General features: G+C 55.1%; 2 protein-coding genes and 1 long non-coding RNA gene across 6 annotated transcripts in view; 1 reads left to right on the top strand and 2 right to left on the bottom strand.

Annotated features, from left to right (window-relative positions):
* MAST1 (microtubule associated serine/threonine kinase 1) overlaps nt 1-2,451 on the bottom strand; it is a 36,645-nt gene extending 34,194 nt beyond the window's left edge. For 2 of the 4 annotated variants that reach the window (XM_024238206.3, XM_054539839.2), the window contains exons 1-2: nt 2,311-2,449; nt 441-529 (exon numbers count right to left, since the gene is read on the bottom strand). In XM_024238206.3, coding sequence (XP_024093974.1) covers nt 441-529; nt 2,311-2,393 — 172 coding nt within the window. In that variant the 5' untranslated portion in view covers nt 2,394-2,449. Of the gene's footprint in view, nt 1-440; nt 530-2,310 lie in introns of all 4 variants that reach the window. The other 2 variants (XM_054539836.2, XM_054539837.2) reach the window with 2 other exon arrangements.
* On the top strand, nt 2-15,774 carry RTBDN (retbindin). Its single transcript, XM_054539856.2, has 7 exons — nt 2-216; nt 6,123-6,184; nt 10,930-11,116; nt 11,977-12,061; nt 12,163-12,273; nt 14,373-14,469; nt 15,319-15,774. Exons 1-7 carry the CDS (start codon nt 99-101, stop codon nt 15,544-15,546), a joined length of 888 nt encoding a protein of 295 aa, XP_054395831.1. The 5' UTR covers nt 2-98; the 3' UTR covers nt 15,547-15,774.
* LOC129051893 (uncharacterized) lies at nt 7,365-15,519 on the bottom strand. The gene is made up of 3 exons (XR_008516419.2): nt 15,340-15,519; nt 14,352-14,459; nt 7,365-8,402 (listed from the first exon to the last, which is right to left on the bottom strand). It is a non-coding gene; the product is annotated as an uncharacterized LOC129051893 (long non-coding RNA).

Below are 15,774 nucleotides of genomic sequence, written 5' to 3'. Positions count from 1 at the left end.
TATGAGAGAAAGAGGGGGCAAATCCCGTCAGGTCTCTCGTTCCCTAAAGCAGCGTGCAAACAGCAGCACGTCCTGTCTTTAGTCTAGTCCCGCCTATTATGGGGAGACCACGCCCCTTCGCCTGTGGCCCCGCCTCTCTAAATTTTTTCGTTGCCGAGTCAGCCCGGCCACTTCCAAGACGATTCTGGCTTCATCTGGGATGGCCCCACCCCTCAGGTACGACTCCTCCTTTCTGTCCCGTCCCACCTGAGTCTCCGCCCCCCAATGCCCGTCCCTCTGCGACTGACCACACCCACACAAGCATGGCCCCGCCCCTTATCCAAACTGGTTCGCCTCCATTCAAACTGCGCCCCTTCTGTAGCATGACCACGCTTCCTTGCCTGAGGCCCCGCCTCCTGTAGGCCAGGCCGCACCCACCAAGTCTCTACCACTGGCCTCACCTAGGTGACCTGGCAGCGGGGAGTGGGGTCTCGGCAGCGTGGGTGAAGTGCTGGTCAGGATGAGGCTTTTCCGGTTACTGGTGCGGCAGCTGCGGGGAAGGCAAGGCAGGGGGGCCGGGCCGGGCCGCAGCCCAGTGAGTTCTTGAGCCCCACCAGCTGACCTCCTGTCTCAGATCCCCGCCTATCTCCCATCCATGTGTGTTTGGAGGCTCCCTGGGAGGGTTTCTCGAAGGAAGAGGTGGTGGAGGCCTCGGCAGGACTGTGTATGGCAGAGGATGTGCATATGACATGTGTGCGAGAAACTCTCAGTATGGATTATGTGTAGGGCAGTGTCTGTCATGGTGTGATAGTCACTGTGTCTAGGTGACACCATTGGTGATACTGAGTGTGTCTCAGTCTATGCGTGACATTCACTGTAGGTATCCACGTGTGGCATCCACTGTATGAATTCAACAATGTGTGACGCTGAAAGCATTCTAGTGTGATATGTGTGATACAACGTGGGTTTATTTTGTGTGATACAATTTGAGCATTTGTGTGTCTATGTGACACAGTGTGAAATGCCACTTGTCCATAACAATGTGTGCTGTAACACAGGCAGGTTGCATTTTTTTTTTCTTTTAAGTCAATGTCTCGCTCTGTCGCCCGGCTGGAGTGCAGTGTGCAGTGGCTCACTGCAGCCTCAAACTCCTGGGCTCAAGCAATCCTCCCGCCTCACCTCACCCTCCTGAGTAGCTGGGACTACGGGTGCCTGCCACCATGCCTGGCCAGGATGCATGATCCCCCCTACATGTACCTACGTCTTTCTGTGGCATTCTGAGTCTGTGTCCGATACTGTCCTTCCGTCTGGGTGTGACATTCACCATGCTTGTCCATGTGTATGTAGCATCTATTGTGTGAATTTAACATCTTGTGACACTGTGTCCAAACATGTCACCACATATGACATTCTCTAGGTGAGTCTTGCATGTGATAACGTGTGATTTTGCGTGGTTCTGTCTCTGCAAGATCCCTACATCTGTTTATCCTGATGTCAGTGTGACATAGTATGTGAGATACCTAGATATGACATCGTATGTTGTGACATTGTTGGATGCATGGATGGGATATTGAAAGACATGTGTGCATCTTGGATGACATAATTGTGTGTGTGGATCGCCATGCAAGTGACATCTTACTAGGTGTACACGACGTGGTGCCCCTGTGTGTCTGTGCATGGTTCTGACCTGTGGCAGCTGCAAGGCTAGGTATGTGTGGCACCTCCCAGTGTATCTGGGCCACTAGGGCTGTTGTGTGTATGTGTGTGACATCATGTCCTGTGTGACGCTGTGTGTCACTATTTTCAGTGTAAGGCTGTGTTCGGGGGGGGGTTGTGTTATGATAAACCCCCCCTTTTTTCTACCCCTCAGCATCCCAGCTCCCGAAGAGGGAGCCCCAAGCCCCTCCATCCGTCCCCTCACCCACAGCCGCAGTGACTGAGCATATTAGCGCGTCCAGGAGCACGCGGCATGGGGGTGGGGGGAGGCCAGGCTGCGGCTATTGTTCTGAGGGTGCCAAGCCCCCCAGCCTCCCCTTCTTCCTCTACCCCCACCAGGCTGTTGGAGCCCGCAGCGCCAGCAGACAAAGGCGCCACAAACCCCCAGTGGCGCAGCCCCCTCCCCCCGCGGCCGTCCTCTCCAGCGTGCAATCCCCCCAGACTCGGCCCACACCACCCCCCATTCAACCCCATCCCCGGCGGGAAGGCGCAGCTGGGGCACCTCTGGCGCAGCTGGACCGGGCGCAGCATCCCGGGCCCCGCCCTGCAGCAGCACCCGGAGCGGCGGCTTTTGCGGGGAGGGCCGGGACAGTATCTAGGGGATCGGGGGTCTACCTCTTGGTGCGGCGGAACATACTGCCGCCGGGGAAGGAGGGCATCGAGAAATTAGAAAGCGCGGTCCAGAGAGAGTCAGACATGACCCGGCGGCGGCGACATGGTGGCAGGTGCGGCAGCGGCGGCGGCGGCGGCGGCGGCGCGGGGAGCAAGCGCGCGGGGCGGAGGCTGCAGCCGCCGCAGCGGGCAGGGGAGGGCAGGGAAGGGGAGGGCCCTGCGGCTGCGGCCGGCCGGGAGGGGGCGCTGCTGCGTGCCGGCGAGCCAGGCCCCGCCCGCGCACTCGCCTGGCGCCCCACCCCGGCGGGAGAAGGGGCGGCCAGCCCCCGCCACGTCTCTCCCCAGGCTCACCTGCTGCTTTTCCGGGGAAGGGGCAAATCCTTCTGGAAGGCAAAGGGGCAAAACGATGAAGGTCAGCGTGGACCTGCCGTTGCTGCCCACAAGCATTCTCAGCTCCCTGGAGGAGCAGAAGCAGGGTAAGACAGGCCCCTCTTCAGCACTGTCACTTTCACCCTTGGCCATGCACTGCGGGCCAAGTTTCTTGGGGGAGAGGATCCCTGGGTGATTCCTCTCCTGACCCTCAGAGACCAACAGAGGCCCAAGTACACAGGCGGGGCGCCATGTAAAGGCAAGTGAGTTGGCATCTCAGCGTGTGTTTGTGCAAATGAAATAGGAATCATTATTTGAAAAATATGTCTTGAGCACCTACTGTATGCTGACCCAATCCTAGGCACTAGGGACACAGTAGTGAATAAGTTACAAGCCCGGTGTGGTGGTGTGCACCTCTAGTCCCAGCTACTTGGGAGGTTGAGGCAGGAGAATCGCTTGAGTCCAGGGCAACACCAGCCTGGGCAACACAGCACGACTCTCTGTCTCAAGGAGAAAAAAAAAGTTTCTGGCCTTTTGGGACTAGTATTTATAGGGTAAAGGGGACATTAAACAAGATTAGTGTAGAAGTGAACGAAATCATTTTAGACAATAATTTGTCTTACGAATAAATTAAACAGGGTGATGTGATGGACAATGGCTAGGATGGAGACACATTGTCAGAGAGGGCTGCTCTGTGGAGGTGACTTTTAAGCTGGTTGCTGAAAGATAAGAGCCAGCCATGGCAGGATCTGTGGAGAAAGCATTCCAGGTGGAGGGAACTGCAAGGGCAAAGGTCTGGAGGCGGGAATAAGCTTAGCGTACTCAATGAATGAATGAAAGGTTGAATGAATGAAAGGTTGAAAGAATGAATGACTCATCTACACCTCAGCAGATCTATCTGACTCCCAGCTAGAGTCATAGAGTTCGGGTAGGGGGTGGGGGGTAGGTAAGTAGAGTGACTCACAACTGAGATTTAAAATGGGAACCACGGAGGCTGAGGTGGGAGAATCTCTTGAGCTCAGGAGGTCGAGGTTATAGTGAACTACGATTGCACCACTGCTGGAGTCAGACACCCTCTCAATTAACAATAAATAAATAAACAATAAAAAGTTTAAAAAATAAAAAAATAAAAATGGGAATTCAAGTGATGGCCACATAGTCATTTTTTATAATGACAATAATAATTAGTATTAACTTTATGTGTCTGCATTTGAAGAAGGTCACCTTCCATCTGTCAAGCTCTTAGGAAGTCACTGTAGGGATCAGGAGATATGGGGTCTTGGCTCTTTTCTGAGGAAAGGAATGGGGTACAAGGGGCAACACCTTCCAGCCAGTTTTCTATCCACAGGGTGAGGTGGAAAGAAGGAAACTGAGTGGGGCTGCAGGTGGAAAGATTTGGGGGAGAGTTTCAAAAGGCCTTTGGAGGGGACTCCAACAAAAGGAAAATGAGGGATGTCCTAGACTATTTCTAGGATCTCTAAAAGCAAAAAGCCTAGGTTCAAATCTCAATTTTGCTTTTTATGACCTTGGCAAATGACCTTCCAATAGTCAGTCCCGTGTCTCCTTGAGGATCTTATGAGTTGATGCAGATGCCTAGCCCCTTAGCATGGTGCCTAGCACACAGCAAGTGCTCAATAAATACTAAGTCTGGAGAACAGGTGTTATTAAGGAGGGATATGCTGCATGACAGAGGATGGGCCAGAGCGTCCTCCCACCCCGTTGTACAACGGACAAACATATGGGGGGGGGCCAAAGGGCAGCCCTGCCCTCCCGAGCCACGGGTGACCGATAATCCAAACCAGGTTTTCCCTCTGTCTTTGCATGACCGGAGTGAATGAGCCGCAGCCACGACCAGTCGACCTGGCTGCGCGTCTGCAATAGCCCAAGCGAAATCAAGACCTGGATTTTCTGGCCACAGAGCCCAGGGGGTCCAGATCCAGGTAACCCGGCCTTGGAGGGTAAGCCCCTGGAGGGCTTTTAAGCACCACCCGAAGAAGACCTCGAACCCAGCCCCATCCGCTAGCGCCCCCAAACATTCTAGGGACGAAGAAAGGGTCAAACTGGAGCGGCGGAAGTTCGGGTCTTTGGCGTCAGTGTAAACAGACGCCACCTCCAACCTCAGCTGCAGAGCCGCTCGGCCAAGTGGATTCCGCTTCTCCCCGCACAGGATTAATAGTTGACACTGCAGACAGGGCATTCGAACTCAGGATGCTGTTTATATATAAGATCCCAGGGCGTGGTGGCTCACGCCTGTAATTCCAGCGCTTTGGAAGGCCGAGGCGGGTGGATCACCTGAGGTCAGAAGTTCAAGACCAGCCTGGCCAACATGGCGAAACCCACTCTCTACTAAAAATACAAAACTAGCCGGGCATGTTGGCGTGCGCCTGTAATCCCAGCTACTAGCGAGGCTGAGGCAGGAGAATCTCTTAAACCCAGGAGGCGGAAGTTGCAGTGAGCCGAGATTGGGCCACTGCACTCCAGCCTGGGCAACAGAGCGAGACTCCGTTTCAAAAAAAAAAAAAAAAAAAAGAGCCTAGCTGCACACAGGGGACCCTCGGGCGCTCAGCAGTGATGCGACAGTTCCTAAGAGGATGCACTAACGTATGTGGGTGTATCCAGGCAGCGAAGTGGTTAATCCCGCCAGAAGGGAAGCGGTGGGGACAGGACTCCGTCAGGGGTCGCCGTACCCAGAGCACGCCTGGGGTTGAGTGGGTGAGTGGGTGAGTGGAAGCATTCCGCGTTGGGGGCGGTGTCTCGAGCGGGAGTCTAAAGTCCCGCGTGGCGCTGAGCCAATGAGAGTTGACGCCGGCCCGGAGGGCGGGGACACACCGTGCAGGCCCCGCCCCTTTCCTCCCTTTTCTCAGAAACCCGACGGCGCGGACCCAACCTGGCTGCTGCAATACTTGCTCTAACTTTGCCGCAGCTGCCTCCCTTCTCTCGGAACCCACTCTCCTAACCCACCCCCGAGAGGGGGAGAGAATGTGGGAGCACTTCAGAGAGGCCTAGGCTCCGGAGATCGGGCCATCTGGGCTCTGAAAGTAAATTAGTTTTCCAACTGATGTCTGGCTCCGGCGTTACCCAGACGCCTGGAAGGTCCTTCCTGCAGTCTGATCACCATTTTTCCTGCTGCACTGACCAATCAGCTCCCCTTGGCCTTCAACCTCGGGAATGATGGATTAGGGGGGTCTAGAAATGGACGAAGCCCTAGGTGAGGGTTTGAATCCTCTTTTCCCAAGATTCAGGCTGGGGATGGAGCCTGAGTCTGGCCCCATTCTTGGCTTTATTTAAACTCCAGATTACCAAGCCTGGGGCTGAGCCCCAAGGAGGCTCAGAAGGGCCAGACCCCAGGCAGGGCCTTGGGGCACAGATATCATCACCTTCCCCTCTGGGATGTTTGGGACCGGACCTCCGTATTAACCCTGAACTTCCGTACTAACCCCCCTCAGAAACGCAGCTGAAGACGAGCAGAGGACGCTTCTCGGCTACAGAATCCCTCCCCACCTTGGAGGTAGGAGCTCCTGACACCTGAGTTTGTCCCCGCCTTCCCCACACTGCACAGCGATCCTCAGTGTCCCACTCCGTGCAGTGGACGCACGCCTCCTGCGCCTGCGCAGCCAGGAGACCAGCATCTTCTAAGGCTGCAAGGAGCTAAAAATCGCTCCCGCCCACCCACAAGCTGGGCTGGACTTGAGGATCGCGGTGGGGGGCGGATGTTGTAGTGGAGGAGGTGGAATGAAGAGTGAGAAAGCTGTCTAGGTGCCTGTCCAATTAGGGCAGTAGGAAGAATCCTGGTGGCCAGGCAGGTGCGTGGGGGACGCAGGGCGTCCTATGCCTTGGGAGGGGCCTCCTGGGGTGGTGAGGGGCGAGGTTGCCGCACAAACATGTTTACGCCTCCAGCGGCGCCGATGGACCCGAGGGGCATGAGCCCTAGGGCAATAACTTTGCTCTGCGCCCCCTCACCCCCAGCCTGGCGAGGAGCCAGGGCGATGACTTCGGCCTCAGCCCCATCCCCCTAGGGCGGGCCAGGCGCCCCTCAGGCGATCCTCGAGGGGGAGCGCTAGGCTGCAACCCTCCGGCAGCTCCCTGGATCGCCGGGCGGCGCCTGAGGGGCGGGGTCCCCTGCGCGGCGGGACGCGCGGCCACAGCGTTCCCCGCGGTTAGCGTCCCGAGCCCATGGGTGGGGGCGTCCCGGCTGACCCTGGTGCAAGTTCTCCCGCCTCCTGCCCGGCCCCGCCCCAGGGCGCCGACCCCTTCCTCTCCACCCGGGGCCCAGGCAGCCGCGTACCTGCAGCCTCCGGCGGCGGATGAGGCCCGAATCGTCCATGGCGGCAGCGGCGGCGACTTCGGCCCGGGGAGGGAGGAGGGAGGTAGCGGCGGCGGGAGGAGGGATGAGGGAGGGAGTGAGAAGCCGCGGGGACCGCGGCGGCGGCGGCGGCGGCTGAGGGGAGGGGTGGCGGAGGCGGAGCGAAGTGGGGCGGGCCCGGCGCCGTCACTGCGTCTGGGCGCCCAAGCCCGGGCTCAGCCCCCGCTGCCCGCGCTGGGGGGGGAAGGGGCGGGCGGGGGGGCGGAGCCTTCTGGTGCCCCCATGGGAGCCAAGCTGCCGAGAGACCCCTATAAAAAGAGACATCCCAGGGGAGAGATATTCTCAGGGGGTAGAACCCCCAGTCAAGAAACACCCCAAAGGAAGCCTTCTCCCTGAGATACATTCCCTCTACATTCATCCCCCAGAGACCCCCTTGGTGAGACACATTCCCAGGGGGAGATAGTTTCCACAGGGACGCCCTGTCCAATCAAGAACTCCCCCAACCCTGAAAATCATTCCTAATAGATATGGTCCCTGAGAGGTGACTTTCCTCTCAAAAGCCATCCCCCTCCCCACGGAAGAGGCATTCCCCGAATAGAAAGATCCCAGGAGTAACAATTCCCGTGGAGAGGATACCCCCAATCAGAGACCCCTAAAAGCCATATCCTCTGTGGGAAAGTGTCCCCACCCACGAGACCTCTACAGCTCCAGGAGAGATGTCATGCTTACAGAGAAACATTTTCACTGAGGAGACCCGTCTTCACAGGAGATGCAACCTCAGAAAAACATGTGCATACATATTATGCACCCCCCCCACCTGCCCCGCAATCAGAGCCTCCTCAGGGAACCCTGCAGCCCCTCTAGCGACCCCTCCCTCACGGTCAGGATTAAGGAGCCAGCCCAGGCCGTCTGTATTTATAGGAGCGATTAGCTGGTAGTTGGAGAGGGGGCAGTTAAAGCGCTTTTCAGCTCCCTCGCCGCTCCTCCATGTTCACACAGGTGAGGCCAAACCCACCATGCTTCCCGAAGTTGGAAAGGAGAGTGTCCGAGCCCTCCGAACTCCCAGTCTTGGCACTGGGGGACAGAAGGGCTTCCCAAGGGGTGGTGGCCAGTATCTGGCCCCAAGGTCCCGGAGGGCGCGGTCGCCGGGTAAGAGCGACCCCTGCTGGACGACGGGGGCGACGGCGAGGCTGGGTCCGGGTATTCCCCAGGAGCTTGTCGCCTCAAGTCCGCGCCTTTGCCTGGGTTATCTCTGTCTGTCTCTGTATATGTTTGTCGGCACATTTGTGTCGCCGTCTCGCTGAGTCCCTTGCTGGCACATCTCTCCGTCCATGGCCCGGACTCCGCCCCTGGCGACCTATCTCACGATGGCGACCGCGGGAGCTCTCCTTGGTGCTGGTCTCGCGCGCTCCTGTCCGCGGTGCTGAAATCCAAGCGCAGGGTCGGGGGCTGAGATTAGGGAAGGAGAAAGGGTGCGGAGGCTCTGGCGTGAGGCATGGCCCAGAGACTGAACAGATCTGACCCACAAGCATCCTGGACCACCTCAACATGGACCAGGGGAAAGCTAGGTCCGGCAGGTCTTGCTTACTGAGGCCTCCAGCACATCACTGGGTGTACACAGAAGGACCCAGAGACGATATCTACTGATTTGTTCACTTACCACATATTGAGCACCTACTGTGTGCAACGTAGTGTTTTGGGATCTGGGAGGGAATACAGCAATAAAAGAGAGACAAAAGCCTCTCTTGCCCTGAGATGAGAGGCACACAAACACTCACAGTCACATATTCAGCAAACACAGACACACAAACATTTATTCGAACATACTCTGCAAACATATACTCCAAAAACACAGACCCACACATTCTGCAAATTAACACACATACAAACACATACTCAGCAAATGAAGACACATGCAAACATCCACAAATACAGATACACACAAACTCACATCTGCAGCCATACAAACACATATTTAGGAAACACAAGACATACACACAGTCATCCAATGCAAACACACACAAACAACACATATAAACACTCAAGCAATGGAAGCACAGTCACATAGTTCCAAAACCAAGGGATGTCCAGTTGCACACAAATTATCATCTAAAACAGACAAATTATTCTCCCAACACAACACATAGACACACACACCCATACCCTCTGCAGGGATGTTTTTCTCATCTGATTCTCCCCCTGGAATGTCAGCTCTATGAAACTTGAGATTTTTGTGTCTTTTATTTTGAGTTTTTGTTTGTTTGTTTGTTTTTGAGACAGAGTTTCACTCTGTTGCCCAGGCTGGAGTGCAGTGGAACAATCTTGATTCACTGCAACCTCTGCTTCCCAAGTTCAAACTATTTTCATGCCTCAGCCTCCTGAACTGCTGAGATTACAAGCATGTGCCACCATGCCCAGCTAATTTTTTTGATTATTTTTAGTAGAGATGGGGTTTCACCATGTTGGCCAGCCTGGTTTCAAACTCCTGGGCTCAAACGATCCTTCTACTTCAGCTTCCCAATGTGCTGGGATTACAGGTGTGAACCACCATGCCTGGCTGAAATTTTCATGTCTTGTTCACTACTGCATCCCCAGAATCTAGCACACAGTAGGTGCTCAATAAATGTCTGTTGAATGAATGGATGAGTTAAAGGAGTGTTCACAAGCAACACACATTCACAGAAACTTCAGAAGGACATATAATGTGTGCACACAAACACATCCTGCTCAGCACATGACATTTCTTCGCTCATTCATGGTCAACATTCATGGTCAAAAACCTTTATCCACTGACTTCCAACATTTTTGCAGGGACACTAACCCAATGCTACATTTCCCCTTCTCACATTTATTAAGATCCTGTTTTATTCAACTGCACACACATGGCTTGGGACACACAATCCTCCCCCAGATTCTGAACGTATACACACACACACACACACACACACACAACCTCTCCACCAAGAAACACACATAAACATAACCTAATACAACAAACACACACATACATGCTCAACACACAGCCACACAAACAAAAGACACAGGTGCCTGGGAACACACACAGGCTGTAGGCCACACAAACACACCTTCCTCACACACACACACACACTCCCCACATATATAGATACAGAGCTTAAGCCACAAGCTCAACATAAAAACAAACACTAGGATATATACACACCGGCCCCAAGTCGGCCAGCCTTTGGTCAGCGGGAGCGTGGGCGGGATGGTGGGAGGTCCCGCCCCTGCATTAAGCCACCCCCCTTTCAGCAGCCAGTTTCCTGGACTGGATCCTGAGGTGTCTTAGCAGCCTCTAGACCCCAATCCAGCCAACAGGTGAGGGGCTGAACGCGGGGAGGAAGGAAGGGGACAGTCTTGTCTCCACAGACCGCTAGCTGTCCCTGCCTTGGGACTTTGGGCCCCAGTGACAGAACCTGAGCCCTGCCACACCAGCCTTGGTCTCAAAGGCCCAGCTCTGGGTGGCCCCTAAGCCGATTGTGGGCCGAGAGAAGGTGACCCAGAGAAGGGCCGGCAGGGAGCGAGAGAGGGAGGAGGGAGGCCGCATAGAAGAGAGGGAGGAATTACTGAACAGGAGAGGGGGATTGGAAGACCTAGGGAGGTCCCCTTCGTTCTGAGAAAAGAAGGGGTCTCTTGAGGACTAAAAAGGTGGGAGATCCTGCTGGATGGGAGGAGGGCCACTGTTGTCTAAGCTTGGTTGGGGTGGCACTGAAGGGACAGAGAGGACATGGTTCTGATGGGAGGGGGGCTCCTAGCTCGGAGGCAGGCCCTGATGGTCTCCTGGGATTTGAATGTCCTTGGCCACTGCCCCAGCCTCCTCCTCAGCTGCACTTTCCCTACTCTGCCTGGCACTGCTTCTTGGGTATGCATTGGGTGGGTGCCACCCTAAGCTCACAGAAAGGGATGGCTGAACCCCACCCTATGCCTGCCAGCTCTTATCTCAGGTGGACATGGACTGCAGGGTCCACATGCGACCCATCGGCCTGACCTGGGTCCTGCAACTGACCCTGGCATGGATCCTGCTAGAAGCCTGTGGAGGGAGCCGCCCACTCCAAGCCAGGTCCCAGCGACACCATGGGCTGGCAGCTGATCTGGGCAAAGGCAAGCTGCACCTGGCAGGTGAGCACCCCAGACCCTGCCTCACCACCAACACCCAAAAACCCACACCTGCCCTGCCACGGCAATGTTAGAATTTCCTTATGAGAGGGGCCTAGCATGGCCACCAAGGTAGGAGGCACGGATAGTGCTGAAGAATGGTGTATAAGAATTAGACTGCCTGGGTTCAAATCCCAACTCTGCCACTTTGTAGCTGTGTGATCCTGAGGAAGTCATTTAACCTCTCTAGGTCTCACATGGACCCCCAAAAAGAGAGAAATAACAAACATACCTCGCAGAGCTGTTGTTAAGATTAAGCATATGAGCATATGAGCAGGGCTCGGTGGCTCACGCCTATAATCCCAGCACTTTGGGAGGCTGCAGTGGGCAGATCATTTGAGGTCAGGAATTTGAGACCAGCCTGGCCAGCATGGTGAAACCCCTGTCTCTACTAACAATACAAAAATTAGCTGGACGAGGTGGCATGCGCCTGAAATCCCAGCTACTTGGGAGGCTTAGGCATGAGAATTGTTTGAACCTGGGAGGTGGAAGTTGCAGTGAGCCAAGATGGCACCACTGCACTCCAGCCTGGGCGACAGAGCGAGACCCTGTCTCAAAAGAAAAAAAGAAAAAAAAAGGAAAAGGATTAAGCATATGTGTCACTACCAGGCACATGACAAGTAAGTTGACTATTATAAACAAGAAATGATTATTACTACTTGAAGCTGCATTTGCACTCCAAAGGAAGGGTCTTAAGTTACAGTTACGGGTTTGTGAGGATTGATGTAATTGGGGTCTCCCTTGTCCAGGGGATCCCCAGGCCTCAGTTCCCAAACCTTACCTGAATATCCAAGACCCTGGCTCACAGGGTTCCCCTTTGCCAGGACCTTGTTGTCCCTCAGAGATGGACACAACAGAGACATCGGGCCCTGGGAACCATCCAGAACGCTGTGGAGTGCCGAGCCCCGAGTGAGTACAGCACCCTCCACCGTTTTCTCGCATACTTTGCCCATTGCCCAGGAACTCCCTCGGGTCCTGACCCATCCGACCCTATCTCTCCCGATGTCCAGGTGCGAATCCTTCCTGGAACACCTCCAACGTGCCCTTCGCAGTCGCTTCCGCCTGCGGCTATTGGGGGTACGCCAGGCACAGCCGCTCTGCGAGGAGCTCTGCCAGGCCTGGTAGGAGACACAGGGGCAAGGGGCGTGGGTTGCGACTTGGGCGGGGGAGAGGGCGGAGCCTGCAGTTTGCTTGGCCTTCTGTGAAAAGGGGAGTGGCCTCTAACAGGGCCAAGGTTTAAGAGATGCAGCTTAATGTTTAGAGCCCAGGTGGAAAGGGGCAAGGCATGAGAAGCCCCCAGCTTTTAAGAAACCTGCCATACGGCGATGTGGCTTTTCATAGCCCTGCGATTTCTTTTCTTTTCTTTGTTTCTTTTTTTTTTTTGAGATGGAGTCTCACTGTGTCACCTAGGCTGGAGTGCAGTGGCGCAATCTCGGCTCACTTCAACCTCCATTTCCCGGGTTCAAGCGATTCTCCTGCCTCAGCCTCCTGAGTAGCTGGGGTTACAGGCGCACACCACCATGCCCGGCTAATTTTTGTATTTTTAGTACAGATGAGGTTTGCTATGTTGGTCAGGCTGGTCTCAAACTCCTGACCTCATGATCTGCCTGCCTCAGCCTCCCAAAGTGCTGAGATTACAGGCGTGAGCCACTGCGCCCGGCCTTTTTTTCTTTTTTTTTTTTTTGAGATGGAGTTTTGCTCTTGTCGCCCAGGCTGGAGTGCAGTGACACGATCTCAGCTCACTGCAACCTCAGCCTCCTGGGTTCAAGTGATTCTCCCGCTTCAGCATCCCTAGTAGCTGAGATTACATGCTTCTGCCACCACGCCCGGCTAAGTTTTGTATTTAGTAGAGATGGTGTTTCACCATGTTGGCCAAGCTGGTCTCAAACTCCTGACCTAGGTGATCCGCCTGCCTTGGCCTCCCAAAGTGCTGGGATTACAGGGGTGAGCCACCATGCCCAGCCAGGCCCTGAGATTTCTTAAGGAGTGAGTCCTCTTGACTGAAAAGATAGGCCGGGCACGGTGGCTCACGCCTGTAATCCCAGGACTTTGAGAGGCCGAGGTGGGTGGATCACGAGGTCAGGAGATCGAGAACATCCTGGCTAACACAGTGAAACCCCGTCTCTACTAAAAATACAAAAAATTAGCTGGGCGTGGTGATAGGCCCCTGTAGTCCCAGCTGCTCAGGAGGCTGAGGCAGGAGAATGGCATGAACCCATGTGGCGGAGATTGCATTGAACCGAGATCGCGCCACTGCACTCCAGCCTGGGCTACAAAGCGAGACTCTGTCTCAAAAAAAAAAAAAAGAAAAAGAAAAAAAAGAAAAGATAAGGTAAAAGGGTGGGCGCCTGTAATCTCAGTCGTTTGAGAGGTCAAGGCAGGAGGACTGGTTGAGGCCAGGAGTTCAAGATCAGCCTGGGCAACATGGCAAGACCCAGTCTCAACAAAAAATTAAAAAATTAATTAGACATGGGCCAGACGCAGTGGCTCACGCTTGTAATCCCAGCACTTTGGGAGGCCAAGGTGGGCGGATCCCCTGAGGTCAGGAGTTTGAGAGAAGCTTGGCCAACATGGCGAAACACTGTCTCTACTAAAAACACAAAAATGAGCCAGGCGTGGTGGTGGGCGCCTGTAATCCCAGCTACTCGGGAGGCTGAGGCAGGAGAATTGTTTGAACCTGGGAGGCAGAGGTTGCAGGGAGCAGAGACTGGGCCACTGCACTCCAGCCTGGATAACAGAGCAGGACTCCATTTCAAAAAAAAAAAAAAAAAAAAATTAATCGGACATGATGGTGCACGCCTGTAGTCCCAGGTACTTGAGACACCGAGGTGGAAAGATTGCTCCAGCCTGGGAGGTCAAAGCTGCCATAAGCCATGCTTGCGCCACTACACTCCAGCTTGAGTCACAGAGCAAGACCCTGTCTCAAAAATAAATAAAAGGAAAATGAAAGAGTGGGAAAATATGAGGGACTGGCCTGTAACTAATGGTCTGGGGTCTGTAGGGACAAGGCCAGTTGTGACGTGGCCTAGAGTATGGAAAGATCTGATAGAATATGGGGTGGGGTGAAATCTGGAGAGATGGGGTTAGCAGGGGAGTGGTTCTAAGAGGTGGGGCCTGGATCCGAGGCGGGGGCATATAATGAACACAGTCTAGAAGAGCCACAATCCCGCTGGAATGTAACTACAAAGGCTTTACCTACCTCTCCACTCGCCATCTCCAGGTTCGCCAACTGCGAAGATGATATTACCTGTGGCCCGACTTGGCTCCCACTCTCAGAAAAAAGGGGCTGTGAGCCCAGCTGCCTTACCTATGGACAGGTGAGGGTGGGGCAGAAGGTGAAGGGAAGAGACTGAGATCCTCCCCACCAAGTTCTTTATTTATTTATTTTTTTTTTCTGAGACGGAGTTTCATTCTTGTCACCCAGGCTGGAGTGCAGTGGCACGATCTCAGCTCCATGCAACCTCCGCCTCCGGGGTTCAAGTGATTCTCCTGCCCCAGCCTCCCGAATAGCTGGGATTTCAGGCACATGCCACCACGCCCAGCTAACTTTTGTATTTTTAGTAGAGTCAGCGTTTCACCACGTTGGCCAGGCTGGTTTCGAACTCCTGACCTCAGGTGATCCGCCCGCCTTGGCCTCCCAAGTGTTGGGATTACAGGTGTGAGCCACCGCCCCCGGCCCCCACCAAGTTCTTTCTTACCGTGTCTAGACCCCAGAGACCGGATTTGCACTCCCCAGGTCCCTGCTTCCACCCTTCCCTAGCCTAACCTCCTACTGGGTTGTGCCCTTTGACCCCAAAAGCTCTCTAAGTCCAGATTTGCCCTTCCCAAGAAACCATTCCTGCTCTGGGTCCATCCACAGTTTACCCTGGAGGACCCAGAAGCCCAGTCACCCTCTACAAAACCCCAGCCTTGATACAGACCTCTCTGCGCGCCCCCCCACTGCCCCAACCCTGATTCGTCCCGCTAGGGCCCAGTAAGAACATTCACCCTCCCCAAGGACCTGCCCCCACTCTGGTCCCGCACATAGACTCCCAGGTCGCTCTGACCACAATCCCTAAGGAATTTACACATTTTTCCCTTCCCAAGGCCACGCCCCTGGGAGAAAGAACATGCCCCCCACGTCTCTGGACTCCGCCCATTAGGGCCTTAACTCCACTTTTTCCTAGACCTTCGCAGACGGGACGGACCTTTGTCGCTCGGCTCTGGGCCACGCCCTACCGGTGGCCGCTCCTGGAGCCCGTCACTGCTTCAACATCTCCATCTCCGCGCTACCTCGTCCCAGACCAGGACGACGGGCCCGGGAATCTCCCTCCCGGCCTTCCCGCAGCCCTCGCACCTCCATCCTGGACGCTGCGGGCAGCGGGAGTGGCAGTGGAAGCGGCAGCGGCCCCTAGCGGACGCGTGGCCCTCAGTTGGGGGAGCGTCCCTTCCCCCAGCCCCGCCCCTCAGGACACCCAGAACCCCACCCCTCGTCCTCTCGGCCTTCTGTAATAGTTTTGAGATATCTGTCCCTCCTCCCTGGAGCTCCAGAGACCCATCCCTCTCCAGGTTATCCCAGAAATGACCCAACTCTCTCTCTCACTTTTCCCTCTCCCCTTTGAATAAAGTCACCAGCTAGAGCA

Source organism: Pongo abelii, chromosome 20, assembly GCF_028885655.2.
Source record: "Pongo abelii isolate AG06213 chromosome 20, NHGRI_mPonAbe1-v2.0_pri, whole genome shotgun sequence".
Classification (NCBI taxonomy): Eukaryota; Metazoa; Chordata; class Mammalia; order Primates; family Hominidae; genus Pongo; species Pongo abelii.
This window is presented reverse-complemented; position numbering and strand designations above follow the sequence as displayed.